The sequence below is a fragment of the Dipodomys spectabilis genome, unplaced genomic scaffold, assembly GCF_019054845.1.
Source record: "Dipodomys spectabilis isolate Male_0828 unplaced genomic scaffold, ASM1905484v1 ptg000263l, whole genome shotgun sequence".
Lineage (NCBI taxonomy): Eukaryota > Metazoa > Chordata > Mammalia > Rodentia > Heteromyidae > Dipodomys > Dipodomys spectabilis.
In genome coordinates this window covers 873,614-891,189 of record NW_024870940.1, presented here as the reverse complement: position 1 = coordinate 891,189, position 17,576 = coordinate 873,614, and the positions used below count along the sequence as shown (strand labels likewise).

General features: G+C 44.7%; 1 protein-coding gene across 3 annotated transcripts in view; it reads right to left on the bottom strand.

Moving 5' to 3' along the window:
- The window catches only part of Msra (methionine sulfoxide reductase A), a 252,745-nt gene that overhangs the window by 130,804 nt on the left and 104,365 nt on the right, over nucleotides 1-17,576 (bottom strand). For all 3 annotated transcript variants that reach the window (XM_042699865.1, XM_042699867.1, XM_042699866.1), the window contains exon 3: nucleotides 11,720-11,839. In XM_042699865.1, coding sequence (XP_042555799.1) covers nucleotides 11,720-11,839 — 120 coding nt within the window. The remainder of the gene's footprint in view (nucleotides 1-11,719; nucleotides 11,840-17,576) is intronic.

Sequence of the window (17,576 nt, the reverse complement as noted above, 5' to 3'; positions counted from 1 at the left end):
CCGGAACTCGTGCAGGCCCACTTCGAGGGTTTCACTAGTGAACGGAAGGCATTTTTCCAGTGCTTTCTCTCTGCATGGGCCTCTGGTCCCCTGGGTATCTAACAGGATCTGATGTGTGTCTGTTGCTGGGCACTGCTGGGTGAGGAGCGATGGAGACATTCCTGTCCCCGTGAGGGTCATCTCAGAGTGCAGGTGTCCCTGGGCCTCAGCTACCCCCCTGAGCTGGCTCCCTGTGAGTCCCCACAAAGCCCCCTGCAGTCACAACAAGGACATGGAGTACCCTGGGAACCATGCCTTCTGACGAGACTTAGGCACCAATTTTCTTCCTCTGAAAAGGCCCTTATGCCAATAAAAGTTTAGAAACCTCACCCAGACACACCAACTCTAAGGCCCACCCAGGTAAGGCACATCCAGGGACCACGATCACCTAATTTGGTCCCAGACCAGTCTCCATGCTCACAGACCATTTTCAAAAATCGATGTTATTCCTAAAATAAACAAACAGCTGTATTACGATCTAGAGAGGGGTGTGTATGAGCCAGACTTGTCTGGCGGGTGAGGTCCCGGCTGGGAAGTGGCAGAGGCCCTGCAGGGCCTTGCTTGCAGGATGGGCAACCAGCATTTGCATAAGTCCCTCTTGTGATTTTCACGTGGCAGATGGGACAGTCATTGACCCAGATATTTATTTTTAATGTAACTTTGCGGGGGAGGGGGGAAGACCTTAATCCAGAGCTGTAAAAATTGTTAGTCATTAGGAAGTAATTAAGACCCAGCATATCATATAAAATTCCTGGAGAAGCTCACCCTGCCCTCCCCCACCAGGTTTTTTTTTTATTCTTGTATTATATTATGGTTCCATTATAGGTGATGTGGACATATCAGTGCAGGCACATTCATCAACTGCTTTTGCAATTATGGTGTAAGAACTGCTTGCCATAGCAAATTCCCCTTAATCTCCCTTCTAAAGTCTTTGAGAATATAATCCTGAGACAATAAAAGCATAACCTATTTCTGTTGTTGGAAGGGTATAAAGGATGCTTTGATTGTTTCTTTCCATTTGATTTACTTTCCATTTAAATGGCCTGTTTGAATTTTACCTTCAGAGACAATGAAATTTTGCCATATTTAACTCCTGCGAGTCTGTCAGTCTCTTGACCTTTGACCCCGGCACCTGGCCCCCAGTGGTGATGTAGGCTGCTCAAGGAGAGAGGCAGGATGGCCAGTCAAATAAACTAAATACTATTTAAAAATCAAGGTCATATGGAGAACAGCCAGCACATGCAATGGTCTGCAGAGAATCCCTGAACCACAATGAGGCACCTCTTACCCTTAACTGGCAAAGAACAGACGTAGGCAGAGTTGGAGTCTCTGGCCGTTGGGCCTGGCAAGGAAGGAAAGGGGCTGATCCCGTCGGGGGAAGGGGTGGCCTGTGCCTTGTGTTTGCTGATTGGCGGCCTTCCGTTCTTGGAAGCTGTAGGAAAAATGCTTTCTTTTTCTGATATCCAAGCTGGATCTAACTAAGTGTGCAAATTCTAAATACTCCCCAGAAAAGTGTGCAGGTCAAATGGGTGGATTTCATTTTAATGCTGGGGACTTTGAACCCCTCTTTTGCAGAGCAGTTCCATACCTAACCGAGTAGGGACCACAGGATGCTGTGTGAGGCTGTGGAGGAGCCTGGGGAGCGCATAATGTCAGAGTTGTGAAGGAAGGGCGTGGGCCAGGGCAGGACACACTCCCAACTCAAAATACGAAGTGGGGAGGGATTTTACTCGGTACAATACCATCTCTCTTACCTATTAAAAACTGAAGTAGCTGGGTGCTGCTGGCTCATGCTTGTAATCCTTGCTACTCGGGAGGCTGAGATCTGAGGATGGTGGTTTGAAGCCAGCCTGGGCAGGAAAGTCTGTGAGATTCTTATCTCCAATAAATTACTCAAAAAAGTCAGCAGCAGTGCTATGGCTCAAGTGGTAGAGTTCTAGCCTTGAGCTAAAGAAGCTCAGAGACCAGAGTTCAAGCTCCAGGACAGGCAAAAAAAGAAATTAAAAAAAAAAGAAAAAGAAAACTGAAGTATATGTGAGTGAGACTTTCAGAAACCGGTGTGCGAGCTGTGCTTGCCAGGGAATCGGTGTGGGCAGGATGCAAGCTGGTTTGCTGAAGCCTTGAAAAGGTGATGAAAGGCCAGACACGTGACTCACGCCTGTAATCCTTGCTATTGTCCAGAGGCTGAGATCTGAGGATCATGGAGACGCTTATCTCCAGCTAATCGGCAAGAAGCCAGAAGTGAACCATGAGTAAGAAAGTTATTATGAATGCAAGGCCCTGAGTTTAAGCCCTAGCACTGGCACATAAATGTTATTATTTTTTTGCAAATTCTTTGTTGTGATTAAGTGGTCACATAATTTCACAAATTTCACAGTATTGTGGGATAGTGATGTTTAGTTAAAGGCACAAACACATCCTAACTTTCATGGGGCAAAATGTCTATCGTGGTCTATAAAGTTTATGAGTTCTATGAGCTTTGACAATAGTTATTTCTTCCACATCGGATGGTATGTCCATACCTTTCCCTTTGCACAGCATCAGCTGTTCCCTCTTTCCTCTCATTCCCTCCCTCCCATCACTGCCAGTTCACTGCTTAGTTCATTTTGATCAATGTCCAGTGCAGCTGATGGGTCCCGCTGTTGTATGTTTTTCCCTGATTCCCTCTAGTTCTGTGTCCTCCTAGTTTCCCTCCAGTGTGCACATATATACCATACATGTGATCAGCAGCTTGGGGTTATTTAGTAGTGATTCAGCCAGATGAGTGGAGGTCGGCACATAAATTTTAAAAAGTAGGGGAGGAAGTCAGGAAAGTAGTCCCTGGACCAATAACGTCCTTCTCCCTTGTTCCTGAGTCCTGGCTGCCCGTGGGTTCTCTCCATTGTCACAGCCTCAGCTCCACTGTGGGCTGGAGCAGAGCTCCTCCACCCACTGTGAAGCCCCTGGCAGTGGCCTCCTCTTGGCCACAGTTTTGGAAAGAGGTCACATTCTTATAACTCTATTATGGCACGTTTTATTATCATTGTTCTATTTAACTTTTTTGAAATGTGCTTATTATCTTTAAGTAGTTGTACAAAGGAGATGCTACTCAACGAAAGTTTAAGAATACAGTGTGGGCTGGGAAGGTGGCTCAGTGGTAGAGCGCTTGCCTTGCATGCCTGAGGCCCTGGGTTCGATTCCTCAGCACCACATAAGCAAAAAGAAAAAAGCCGGAAGTGGCGCTGTGGCTCAAGTGGTAGAGCACTAGCCTTGAGCTGAAGAGCTGAGGGACAGCGCCCAGGCTCAGAGTTCAGGCCCCACGACCAGACCTCCCCCCCCCCCAAAAAAGAAAAAAGAATACAGTGTGTCTTGATCAACATTCTCACCCACTCCTTCCAACCCACCCTTTTCCTCACTTTTCCTTAATTTTGGGGTTATGTGTTGCATTTTCTCACCTCTTAACAAAGTGGTTTAAGTGCAGAATGCACCTTGATCTGTGTCCTCCTACCAACCTCCACCCCCCGTGACCCACCCCTTCCCTCAATCTTCTCAATACTGCAGTATGTACAATGAAATTTTGCCCGCATTCTCCCCTTTTCCCCTTCCATTCTCCTGCCCCACTCCCCTTGACCCCCCCTCTCCTCTTGCAAGTGCCCATTTCTTGGTACTTATTTTGTTGGACTTTGACTTAGTCTTTGTAAAAAATTATACTATATGCATTCTCCATATGGTCTTCTACCGAACTTTCAGTTATTGTGACTAATCTATTGCTGTGCCTCAATTATAATAACACTTTATCATGGGTATCTTTATGGTTATGATAGAAAATGCACATTATCAGTCGTGTTCAGTGCCACCTGCAGTCCGGAGCACCCACAGCTCCGAGGATGTGGTAACTGAGCAGGGACAGACCGATAAAAATGGTGATCACTTCATCACTGAAAGCCCATAGTCCCGTCATTCTGAACTCCGGTTAACCAGTTCCATCCGAGGGGGCAGAATGAACCTGAGAGTTACGATTGTTTTTAGGGTTCAGTAATACCACAATCTGGAGAAGACAAGGAAGTTTCTGGTCTTTCCATTCCAGTCTCTGAGATGGCAAGTTATTTCAAAAGACAAGGGAAGTTGTCCTTGTGGGCTTCAAACATCCCTAAAAACTTTCCAAAGTAGTACTTCATCAGGACTCTAGCAGACTAATTCAGGTCAAGGCAGGGACGTGCTCTCTGGGCGGCGTAAAGCCCTGTCATTAGGATGAATACTTCATGCTGGCAGAAGATTTCAGGAACCCGAGGGTCCTGTGGTCATCCAGTCTGAAAAACCACTCAGTTAAGACCTCGTTAAAGCCCGGCCCTACCTAGCCTGAAGAGCAGTGACATGGCCATGACCTAGGGCCCGGGGTGCCAGCGATCAGCCCTGCAGAGGAGTAACCTGTCACCAAGCCAAGCTTGTCGTTGGGACTATCTTGCTACAAAAAACAAAAACCAGCCAACCTGTGTTTGGCCTACACAGGCAACGTAGCACATCAGAATAGCCCTGTGGTCCAGAGAGAGGGTGAGGGGAGCTGCGTTTGTAACAATGAAGTAAGGGTCTCTGGCCTCCGAGCCTGCTTTCTGCCTGTTGGATTAAGAGAGAGAATCATTTTTATTCTGTCTGCTACAAGTTCAAGGCTCAATTTTTGTGTCTCAAATAAGAGGAACAAAAAGTGATCAAACTGCTTGTAGTGAGAACTGAACATGAGGATTTTTGCATTGTGGCGAATATGTCAATAACTTGGTAATTTGCCTTGACTGACATTGAAATGAGTATGGTAAGACTGGCTGCACGCTGAAAAGAGAGGTAATGTCGTCTGCAAGGAATTGAGGAGGTCTCCGCGGCTTGATAAGATCCACTAATAGCAGAGCACATCCCTCCTTTGAAGACAAATGGGAGCATTTATCTCACAGAAGACACACACACACATGCTCTTCCACCCAAACACTTCACAAATCACACCAGCCAAAAAGGCCCGCCAAGCTGCTTCCCACCAGTGGGGAGAGGTTATTCGATGCTTCGTTTGGAGCTCTTAAATACCAAGGACGTAACAACATGAACGCACTGAAGGGGTGGAAATAACCTAGGATGAAGCCCGAGGAAGAGAGAAGAAGAGCATGGCCTAAGGCTGACCCGGGCCTGACAAGCCTCCACCATCACTGCCACTCTGCCCTTTGATGTCCCCCGAGGACCAGAGTGGTGGAAATCATTCATGCCCCGGATTCTCTAGAATGCTTCCAGTCTGAAACAGCTTTATTTCCAAGTAAGAATCCAACCATAATGATAACTTTCTTCCAATTTTATAGGAGAGGAATCTCAAGGGAGAAGGTCTGGGGCCTCTCCATCACTGGAGGTCACGCGAGGACTCTCGTGCTCAGGCTGGGGACTCTGCGCTCTGCCAATGAAGAAAGGCGCCGCAGGTTGTCTGGGTGACTGTGGGAGTCACAAGGGGGGAAGGTGTGGGGTCCCTTCCACACTTGTGGTTTTGATGCCACTTGGCGGTGCAGATTTCTAAAAGATTTTGAATAGAATAATAAACAAAATTGTTCTGAACATCTGTAAGCAAAAAATACAGAGGGAACATCCTAGGGGTTCTTGCCAGCAATGGGGATTTGTATATTAGGCTAATGCACTGAAATTAACCCAGACTGCTTCTCCATGAAAGAACATCTTTTCATATTTTCATCTGTGCAGTCGTTATTATAAAGTGTAAGAATAATTCCCTATCAGGCCATTCAGGAATCTGAATAGCTCAATTACTTCCCGAATCACTATAGTAGAGCAATAGCACATCAGTTAATCAGTTGGTTTGCATAACAACTGTTTGAGGGAGTGTGCGTATACATGTGTGTGCATGTGTGTGCTTGCATTTATGTGTGTGTGGTATGTGTGTATATAAAGATGTACAAAGAGAACACCAGGGCCACCCCACTTCCATAAAACGAATGTGAGAAATCAGGCTTTCATTGACTATAGGGAATGAATTTTGACTGGAGTTATTCAGCTTCACTTTATGACTACATTCTCCTGGTACCTCGTGCCAGGTCTTGTATGCAGGTCATTGCCAATGAGTGGCATATGTCATTTGTTTAGGAATGCCTCCAAGGAGTTGGGCTCCTCTCAGCCAGCCTACTCCAAGTCTGGAGTCTCCAGTGCCAGGCGAACGCCGTGCACAGGGAACACACAGGAGCTGATCTTTGCAAATAGTGTTAGGAACGAGGCATTCATTGGCTGTTGGGACTTACATGACATAACACATACTTGTTAAAGGCAGACCAGAAGTCTGCCGGACGAGCAGTGCCACCCAGCATCCAATCCAAGGCCAGCCTGGCACAGGGGTGGGGGTGGGGGTGGAGGCAAGCGGCTCTCAGTAGGGTCAAGCTCCAGGCCTGAACCATCCACGAGATGGTTCTTCTGAGCCTGCACACTACAGGTGCTGTGCTTGGTCAGTCTGAGGAAAGGAAGGGAAAGTGTCTGTTACTGCAAGGTGTGTGTGTGTGTGTGTGTGTGTGTGTGTGTGTGTGTGTGTGTGTGTGTGTGTGTGTGTGTGTGTGTGTGTGTGTGTGTGTGTGTGTGTGTGTGTGTGTGTGTGTGCCAATACTGGGGACTGAAGTCAGGGCTTCATACTCTTGCTTGGTTTTGTCACTCAAAACTAGTGCTTTATCATACAACCACACTTCCAGCTTATTTCTAATTGGAGGTTAAGAGTCTCAGATTTATCTGCCTGGCTGCCTGGTCTGGCTTTGAACTTTCATCTTCAGATCTCAGACTTCCGAGGAGCTAGGATTACAGGCATGAGCTACACCACATAGCTGAACATGGTCTTCTCTTTTCTTTTTCCTGTGTGTGTCTGTGTGCGTGCGCGCGCACGCGTGCCAATCCTGGGGCTTAAACTCAGAGCCTAAGTTCTGTCTCTGGGCTGTTGTGCTCCAGGTTAGTGTTTTACCACTTGAGCTCTACTTCTGGCTTTTTGTTAGCTAATTGGAGATAAGAGTCTCGTGGACTTCCTTGCCAAGGCTGACTTCAGATCGCCATCCTCAGACCTCAAACTCCTGAGTAGCTATGATTACAGGTATGAGCTACCAGAACACGGCTGAAGAGCGTCACTTTTAACACAGATGTGCAATTAAGGAGATAAATAAATAATTGGGTTTAAATGAAATTATGCCTAGGAATGGGGAATGTGAGGGACAGGAATCTCTGGGGAACGCACAGAGACAATCACCACCTTTGGAAATCACAGAGGTCTGGCTTCTGGCTGTCAGGTCTGAAGGCCCAAACTCCATTTCCGTCATTTAATTCTATCCCAGGTTAATCCAATTTAGAGAGAATGACCCAGGCAGCCTACATTCACAATACACTGAGATATACATCTCAGAGTAGCATTTTATTGGATTTGAAATGAGAATTAAGACTGCCTGCCCAAAAGACAAGCCTCAGTGTAGTCTCTCCTAGTACACACTCTCCACAGGAGGACAGGAGAAGGCGCTACAGAGCATGCGTCAGAACAGGTTGCGCTATTATTTTATGCTGCATGGTAGGGGGTGCAGTGCGTCCACCCAGAGCACCACAGGGGGTGCCTACCCTCCCTACTCGTGAGCAGCTCCCTTTGAGGTGACTGCTCATCTGTCCTCTTGTGTTGGGGCTCGCCACCAGGTGCTCCTGCGCCTACAGATCTGAGCTCACTCCTTTTCCAGTACCTATGTGTCCCTGGCACGGGCATCTTCCTCGCACGCTTTCCCAACGGGCCACATTATTCCAAATGCTTACCTTGTATGTCACCAGGTTCAAGCCGCACATGGGCGCTGGGCATGGCCCAGCTGGCCATAGACTCATCAGGGAGTCCTTTCCCAAGTGTCCTGCTCTGATGCCGTGGACAGCTTGATCCATGCATTGGTGCCGGGGTCACCTCCTCCCATAGCTGTCTATCTTTTTTATGTGTCTGATCACACAGCTCTGGTATGGCCATCAACCTCTACCCAAGCACCATGAGGCATGAAAATACAGCTTCTCTGGATATACCCTGCTTACACACACACACACACACACACACACACACACACAGAGTCACACACATTGTCGCCCATGTGTCCCCTGCCAAGGCTATGTGTCCCCACTAGCAGGGTAACATGACAAAGGGCAGCTGATGGCTCCTTGGCTTGTGGCGCGTATGTGTGTGTGGGGACCCTCGGGCTGGTGGAAGTGCTGCTGAGGGGGTTGGCAGTGAGCGAGCCTAGAGGGCTCAGGAACTGGATGATCTCTGCTCCCGGAAGCTACCATACCTGAAGCTCAAGTGCACTGCCGCAGGAGGGAAGGGGGACTGAACACCATGTAGGCCCTCATGTATCTTCTTAAACACCTTTGCAAAATACTCAGCCAGGCGCCAGTAGGCCACACCTGTAATCCTAGATACCCAGAGGCTGAGATCTGAGGATTGCAGTTCAAAGCCAGCCTGGACAGGAAAATTCTGTGAGACTCTTATTTCCAATTAACTACTAGAAAACCAGAAGTGATACTGTGGCTCAAGGTGGTAGAGAGCTAGCCTTGAGCAAAATGAGTTCAGGAACAGCGGCCAGGCCCTGAGTATAAGCCCCAAGACTGACAAAACAAACAAAAACTCACAGCCTGCCATCACAGTTTACTAGGCTTAGCTGCAAACAATTAAGAAATTTTGAAACTGACTGCTCCTTGACCTGTTGGTTAAGATCAAATGTAGAAATTGTAAAAATCAGTGCAATAGTAAAGTACAGACGAATACTGCTATTACACCAAAACACTTACTATTCCTTTTGGTAGAGCTTGGTGATTTGTTTTGGTTTTCTCTCCAGTCAGACCCTTCTGTGACAATGGGGAGGGGGGAGAGGGGGAATGGGGACAATCTTTGGAGGGGAGGTCCACCAACGTGGCCAGTTACCATGACGACGCCTGCTGGGGGACCTGTTTGCTCCCTCCCTGCTCTTCCCAAGGATCTGAGGCTCCACCACGGGTGTGATGGAGAACCTTCTTACCACAGCACCTCTGCCTCTTTGTTTTCCCCTCTTATGATCAGAACAGCAGCAGCAACAAAAGCCTGGGTAAAGAAATCACTCCTTTTTCCAAGTCCAGATTAGACGCAGTGACTATCTCTTTCCAATCAGGAACCAGTTTCCATGACAACCATGCTTTCCTGAGAACCACCAAGATAGCAGGAGTGCTGGGATTAAATGGAGAGTTCCTTAACAGCCCGTGGTTTCCGTATTCACTCGTTGCTGTAAATCTCTGCACAAACTGCATCTTAAATGGTTTGGTTCTCTTTCCCTCTAAACATTAGAATGATGAAACAAATTCCTTCGCTCTTCCCTTAGAGTGATCCTCTAAAAGCACACCAAGGAAGTGGGAATGGATGAGGAGAGAGCTGGGCGGTACAGGCAGGGATGGAGGGACACAGCTCTGTGCTGAATGTGTCAGAGGCTGAGACTCTTGTTCCTAACAACACTAGAACCCCAGGGTTAGTGATTGGCACTCCAGGAACCTGGGCGCACCTATAAAAGAGAACGTGAACTGCCTCGTGAGACAGTAGGGGAGAAGGAAAGACACGCCTTCAAGGGCAAGGATGAACGGGAAGGATTCTGAGCAAACACATTTAGTCATGATCATTTCGTAGCTGGAGGCTTATTATTATTATTATTATTATCTTGAATTACTTGCACAAAAGTGTTTCAATTCAACATGAGTTTGTGAATACAACGCATCTTGATCAATGTCAGCAATTTTGTATTTCTTCCTCATTTCTCCCAACCCCACCCGTCCCCTCAATTTATCTGGTGTCATTTCACATATCTACACTGACTATTATGACTGCATTCCCCTCCTTCCTCTCTCCATGCGCCTGCCCCTCCCCTGACCTCACCCCTCTCCTGGTATTTGTTTTGTTAAACTGTAAGTTGATTGTTCAAAGGGATTACACCACTCAACTCCTCCTCTTCATACACCATACTTTAGTTAAAATGTTTGTGTGTGTATATGTACACACATATATATGTATATGGTCCTATATATGTTTACATACATTTTTAAAATTTAGATATAATATCCACATATGAGAGGGAAAAAAAAACATGAATCCTTTGTCACTGCGAGCCTGACTTACTTCACTTAACATAATTTTTCCTAGGCTGGAGGTTTTCTTAGAAACCTTTTCTCTTAGTCCATTAAGGCAAGTCTAGAATTACAGATAGAAAATCTATTCATTTCTATTCCTAAGACTTGAGAGCACACACCTGGGCAATCTCTGGGGTTCATCTCAATCTATTTATAGCTCCACACAGCATTTGTTTAATTATGAAACAGAGCAAAAATTACAGATTAATCACTATTTATCGATGGTTCTCATTTTCAATATCAGAGTATTTCACTTCTTCTCTGGAGGCAAGAAAAACGAGAATGCACCTATTTTTTTAATAGTACTTTCATTGCTCCACAGTGATGTTGTATTTCAAAATCAGAATTCACTTGATAGCAAATGCTCATTATTCAGCTGCCCCTCCCCCACCCCAGCATTCCCAGTGTCCTCTGAGCCAGCCGAAAGGATCTCCCCAATTACTCCCCCAGTGCCTTCTTACAATTCTTGTTTTGTTCTGGTTTTTGTTTGTTCGTTCTGTGATAGGCTCTTCTATCTGGGTTAGAACTCACTGTGTATGTAGCTCAGGATAGCTTCAAACTCACAATCCTACCTCAGCTTTCAAGTACAGGAAATATAGGTAGTCACACCACCATGCCCAGCCTTCAAACCTTCATTAACTGTTTACGTACTTTTAAAGATCATTTGTGTCAATGTAGCAGAGTGAAGGTCTCCGTAGACCTCCCTAATTCCTCTTTAAGACCTCTTAAGATGGTAACAAAATATTCTGTTAAGAAATGAGCTCTGGGGGCTGGGAAGGTGGCTCAGTGGTAGAGCGCTTGCCTTGCACGCATGAGGCCCTGGGTTCGATTCCTCAGCAGCACATAAGCAAAAAGAAAAAAGCCAGTAATGGTGATGTGGCTCATGTGGTCTGAGGGACAGCGCCCAGGCCCAGAGTTCAGGCTTCATGACTGGACCAAGAAAGAAAGAAAAGAAAGAAAGAAAAGAAAGAAAGAAAGAAAGAAAGAAAGAAAGAAAGAAAGAAAGAAAGAAAGAAAGAAAGAAAGAAAGAAAGAAAGAAAGAAAGAAAGAAAGAGAAAGACAGTCACAGATGACCAGCCCATGTTGTGGAAGGTGGCAGACTAAGGGAAGGATATTGACAACAACGCAAGTCTTCACAGACTCTGGAGGCTGACATCCAAGGATCACAGTTCAAAGCCAGCTCAGGCAGGAAAGGCCATGGGACTCTCATTTCTATATAACCATGAAAAAGTCAGAAGTGGACTTAAGCCACATTCTTGAGCTGTGAGAATTTGTGAGCTCAAGAATGCTTCGTCTTGAGTGAAAAAGCTAAAGGATAGTGCCTGGGTCCTGAGTTCAAGTTCCAGAACTGGCACAATCAATCAATCAATAAAGTCAGAGGCAAACAAGGGGCAAACATTTTCAGAAACAGCCAAGAGAAGACAGAGGAATATGCTTAACAAACGTATTTCCGTTTTCAGGATCCTGTTGCCCAACAGCAGCACCTCTGTGCCTTGCGTCCCACAATGGTAGGATGGAGATCTCTCCTACCTGAGCAGACTTCTTTGTAAGTAGGATTGGTGGTGTAGCCTCCTGCAAAGCCCACTTGGGTTGAATACACGCCTTTCAAGGTCCAGAATTTCCTTTCAGCTCCCCAGAAGCAGCCCATTCCTGCAAAAAAGAAAAGCCAGTTATCCAAGACAAAGTAGACACTATACTTACAGTGCCCATTAGCTAGATTCAGAGGTGTTCCTATCATCCAGAAATCACAAATGACTGCTATTTTCTGGCAAAGGAGAGTTTGAGAAATGTGAAACTTTGTTTTCATTGAAATGTGAAAACTTCGTTTTCATTGTACGCAAACATTGATACCCCCCGGGATTTAGTGGAACTAACAAATCCCAGCTTTCCCAGTAACACAATGAAAGGATAACTATTTCATGGATATTTTCACACTCAATTCATAACTTCAGTGAAAAGAAATGCATTTGATGATAAGCTTTCTAAGCTTTTCTAAGATGAATGGAGAGACTTCAAAATTATAGATTGATGTTGTATTCCCAGTGGACATTTCCCATACAGATTCAGCTTCAAATTTTTATTTGTGTCCCTATGAATCTGAATGAGCTAAATCACTATCACCTTAAAGTATGTTCTCCTGAATCCTAGTATTGAATGAATCAATGAAATGGGTGTAAGGAAGGAGGAAGGGGAGGCAGGGAATAACAGAAAACAACCAACTTAGCACACACCATGTTGAGTATAACTGGATCCCTTTCACTATTCAATGAGCATCAAGATCTATCTCCCATGAATGCCCATACACACACACACACACACACACACACACACACACACACACACACACACACACACACACATATAGACACACTGGAAATGTCTATTGCATTTCAGTCTCCAAATACAGGACCTCCATTTTCTACCATAAGTTCATAACCTGTAGAATAACTTGCTATCCTGTGGCCATTTCTATAAGTAAGATTACTGCCTCAGTCCAGTTTTACATGACTTTACCAGGTCATGCGTAACTAGGCCTCCAATTTCCTATGATCACTAGATTTACTGAATCTAATGATAAAGCTACATGAAGATTTACTTTGTGGACATTATCAATATTTGTTTCTATTCTACTTTAAAAATTCATAGTAACAACCATAATCAAAAATGATGTATATGAAGCTACCCATTACACAGAAAAATTCTTTTTAATCAAGTATAATGGAAAATATACTTACCAAAAATAGGTTCATAATTGAAAAATATAAAGAGCAAAAATGTGATTCAGTGCAATAAAAAACATTACCTGGAACATGTATATGACTATATCTTAATGACCCAAGACTAAATTAAAAAAGAAAAATACATACATACAATGATTATTATAACTACAAATAAATATTCACATCAAAAAAGAGTAGAAGAAAAAAAGTTATAAGCACAGTTGTCTCAGTGTCTAGAATACTTTTTCATTTTTCAAACATTTCTGTAATCGATTCCTATTCCTTTTAACCTGAAACAATGTATATTTTTAAACAAAGCAAAACTCCAAAACAATATAAGTATCTGTCTTACCTGAGTTGAACCTTGCTATATCATTGTCTCTGTTTAGAAGCGAATTGTTTGTTGTTGGTAAATATATTTACTGAGTATCTATGAAAATGGAGTATCCCATATTTCTGACCAGAGGATTTGCTATTAATTTTTACTTCATTGCCTTCCCTAGGATGAAGGAAAGACAAGAAAAAGCAGAGCAGCAAGGCTGAATGTTAACAGCCACCAGGGGCTAACAGCCACCGTAGCAGCCTAAACCCCCTCCTGCCCCCTCCCAAAGGTCAGAAATCTCTGGGGTTCCTTGAATGAAGTATTTCTTTTTTACAGTGATAGTACCAACAAGTACCACACTCTGAGGGCACCACACACAAGGGCCATGGGAGGCTCTTTGAGCTGCTAGTCTACCCTGCCCACAAGCCCAGACAAACCACCACAGATGAGCCAGGCCCTCCCCCTCAGCACAATGTGCTTCCCTTCTACAATCTGCCACTTATCTAAAGTCTCACTTTCTGGAGTTTCAGTTTCTTATAAAAAATCATGACCAGAGCCGGGCACTGGTGGCTTACATCTATTATCCGAGCTTCTCAGGAGGCTGAGATCTGAGGATGGTGGTTCAAAGCCAGCCCGGGGAAGGAAAATCTGTGAGACTCCTATTTCCATTTTACCACCAGAAATGGCGCTGCGCCTCAAAGTGGTAGAGTGCTAGCTGTGAGCAAAAAGAGCTTAGGGACAGAGTCCAGGTCCTGAATTCAAACCCCATGACTGACCACACACCCCCTCAAAAAAAAAAAAAAAAAAAATCATGGCCAGAAACCACTAAATGGAAAATTCCAGAAGTAAACAATTCTTGGGTTTTAAATTGTCTGTCATTCTATGAGGCTCTTTCTGGCGTGGGAATGAGTGTCTCTGTGTCCGGCATTTCCACCCTGTGTGCACTGCCTTCCCACTGAGCACGTAGCCCTGTCCCAGCTATCAGGTCCCCTGTGGCAGGGCTCGGTGCTGGTGCTCATGGAGCCGTTCTTTCCCTTCAGAGCGGCCACAATGCCTGAGAGTGCTGCGCTGGCAAGCTGGAGATGACCACAAAGCACTACAGGGTGGTATACTGTTCCATACTATCCATCGCTGAGGCTCCACAGGGGGTCTGGGAACATCTTCCCCAAGAGGGCGCTACTAGGTAGACTTTTAAAACTTGGCATGTTCGTGGCCAGTTCTACTTGTAGGTAACACTTTACCCATAGTTAATTCCGTTTTAATATTTACTAGGGACAAAAAGTGGCCCCTGCTGGGAGCATGACCAGGCTCCAGCTGAGCAAAGGCCTTGGGAGTCACGCAGATGGGTGTAGGAAAGGGGCCCCAGATGGAGAATTGTCCTGAAAGGTTCCCAAAGCAATCCGCAGCCCAAGGCTCCTCTTCTTAGCTTTCTCTAGAAGCAGTAAAATCTCAGAAGAAAACTAGGGTCCCCCTGGGTCACTCACTTCCCCAGGGGGAAAGAGAAAGCCACAGCATTGTCGGTGAACAGCCAGGCCTTTCAATTACAGGTTGTGAAACTAAGACCCATGCCGGAGAGTTCCCTGGGCTGGTTAAGATGCTTAGAGTTTTTATCAGAATAAGCAGCACCACTGTGAAGCCTGGAGGCATCATTTCACTCTAGACACGGGCATGAAAAGGACAGCTATGGGTCTCTTCCACGCGTTTAGCCCATCCAAACCTGGTTACCGCATCCCAGATGCAGCTACACCGCTCAGCCTACATGATTTAGGTTCTTCCCTGAGCCTCCCATCCAGTGAGTCTGAGGAATGTCAGGTTTCCCATTTCCCCCTTGGGATGCCACACCGTCACTTAGACTTCATTTCTTCCTGGCTTGGATATAACATTCCTTCTTTGACTTCTGTAGTTCTCATCTATTTTCTCAACTGGAAATATCTTCCATCACTACTTGGTATCCAATAGGTAAATATCAATAAATATTAAGTTCAGTAAAGCTGCAGGACATAAAAGCAGCATACAGAAATCTGTAATATTTCTATACATCAGTGATGAGTTAGATATAACATTTCTATATGTCAGTAATAAGCTAGATAAAAATGCAATCCTATTTACAAAGGCTACAAAAGAATAGAAATAACTTTAAACAAGGAAGCAATTGATTTCTACAATAAAACTATACTGATAAAAAAAAATAGAAGAGGACACTAAAAACTGGAAAGACCTCATGATCACAAACTGGGAGAATTAATTACTTTTTTTTAAGGCTACCCAGCACAAGCTACAGATTCAACACAAGATCTATCAAAATGCCAATGACATTCTCCACAGAAGGAGAAAAAACAACCCTACCTTAACCACAAAAGACCTCTAATAGACAAACCAGTCCTGGACAACAAGGACAAGAAAGCTGAAGGCATCACAATACCCACTATGAAAATGGTGGTGCAGGCCTATACTTCCAGCTACTCAGGAGGTGGCGGAAGGAGGAGCATGGTCTGAGGGCAGGTCAGGAAAAAGTACAAGAGCTTGTCTGAAGAACAAACTAAAAAGCAAAAGGACTGGGAGGAGGGGTGAGGCTCAATGATAGAGCATTTGCCTAGGAAGCCTTGAATTCAACACTCCCAGAACTGAAAAATGTGTGTGCGCATGTGTGTGTGTGCGCATGTGTGTGTGTACATGCATGTATGTGCTACAAATACAAATATACATACCACCAAATTATACTAACCAAGAGAGCATAATACTGGAATCAAAACAAACATATAGACCAATGGAAGACAAGAGAGAACTCAGACATCAATCTATATATTTACAGTCAAATGATTTTTTTACAAAGAGACCATGAACGTATAATGGAAAAACAATCTCTTTAATAAATGCTGATGGAAAAACTGGAAATCTCTATCAATAAAAGTGAAACTGGACCCTTAGGTATCACCATATAGAAAAAGCAGTTTAAATGGATTGAAGACAATGGAAGGCTGGGAGCTAAGACTCAACTCCGAGAAAAACAGGGTACTGTTGCAAGCAAGATTATTTTTTATAAGACCATGAAGGTAGAAAAAATGGAATGATAACAAACTAACTTCTCTGTAACAACAAAGGAAACAATCCAGCCAAATCAGTGAAGAAACAACCTGTACAACAGGATACAATATCTCTGAGCTATTCATCCTATGATAAGGGATTAATATCCAAAATAATTAAGGAACACGAGCAACTCAGTAGCAATAAAACCCAAATATGAAGATTAAAAACTATCCAAAAGAATTCAGAAAAACACTAAATACTGATCAGATTAAAAACTCGAAATTCAATCCCAATGGCTTGGCTGGGCAGAAGAGTGAAAGGACGTGTGTAGCTTCATGAGGATTGCCCTCACTGACCCTAAGCGCTGACTTCTACTTTAATTCACACTGCAGCCTTCCTTGGACCTAGCTCCATTTGGGGAGTTGAAAGTCACCTTGAGCTTGACTCAGTCCACCCCGCTGATCGCTACATAGGGCACTGACAGTTACTGGATGCTCTACAAGAGCTGCATTTGTTTTCTAATGTTGCATCCATCCTCTTTTTTGTTATTTTTAACTGAAAAATAAAAATCACACATGTTTACAGTGCACATTGTGTCTGATTGACATTTACATTATGGAATCACTAGGCCACGCTAACTAACATGTCCACTGTCCTGCGGTGATTTAGAAGTAACCGTCGATGGAGGGCAGTCTCCATGCTGTGTAACAGTCCTCCAGAATGTGCTCGCCCTGTCTGGTTAAATTTGGGCTCTTTTACCACTATCTCCAGACTCCCTTTCACACTGGGTCCCGCCCTTGGCAGCCCTTGGTCTATCTCCACTTGACTTTAACTTTAGACTCCACAAGATCAAGGTAGCCTTTGTCTTTTGGTGTCTGGCTTCTTCCACTGGACATACTGTGCTTCCGATCCGTCCCCGCAGGGCTTCCTTGCATTCCATGGCCTGGGGTTCTTTATCCCCTGGTCTACTGGCGGATGTCAAGCTGGAGTCTGTGTCTGGGCTGCCGTGGGCAGGCGGAGGCACTTGGAGACAGTGATTTCGTTCCTTTTGTCTGTTAATTGCTGGGTAAAATGTTAGTCTACTTTTCATTTTTTTTGAGAAACCTCCCTCTGTACTGTTTTCCATCATGGCTACCAACAGTAGGAATTCTCATCAACAATCGTTATCTTTTGACTTTTTGATAACAGCTAAGCTCATGTGTTATTTAAAAGGCACAGTTCAAAATGAGAGCTAAAAACCTCCTAAAGCTAAGGACACACAGGTAGACAGTTAAGGCAGAGTGACAGCCCCTTCCGAAGAGCTCTTCCTACAGCTCCT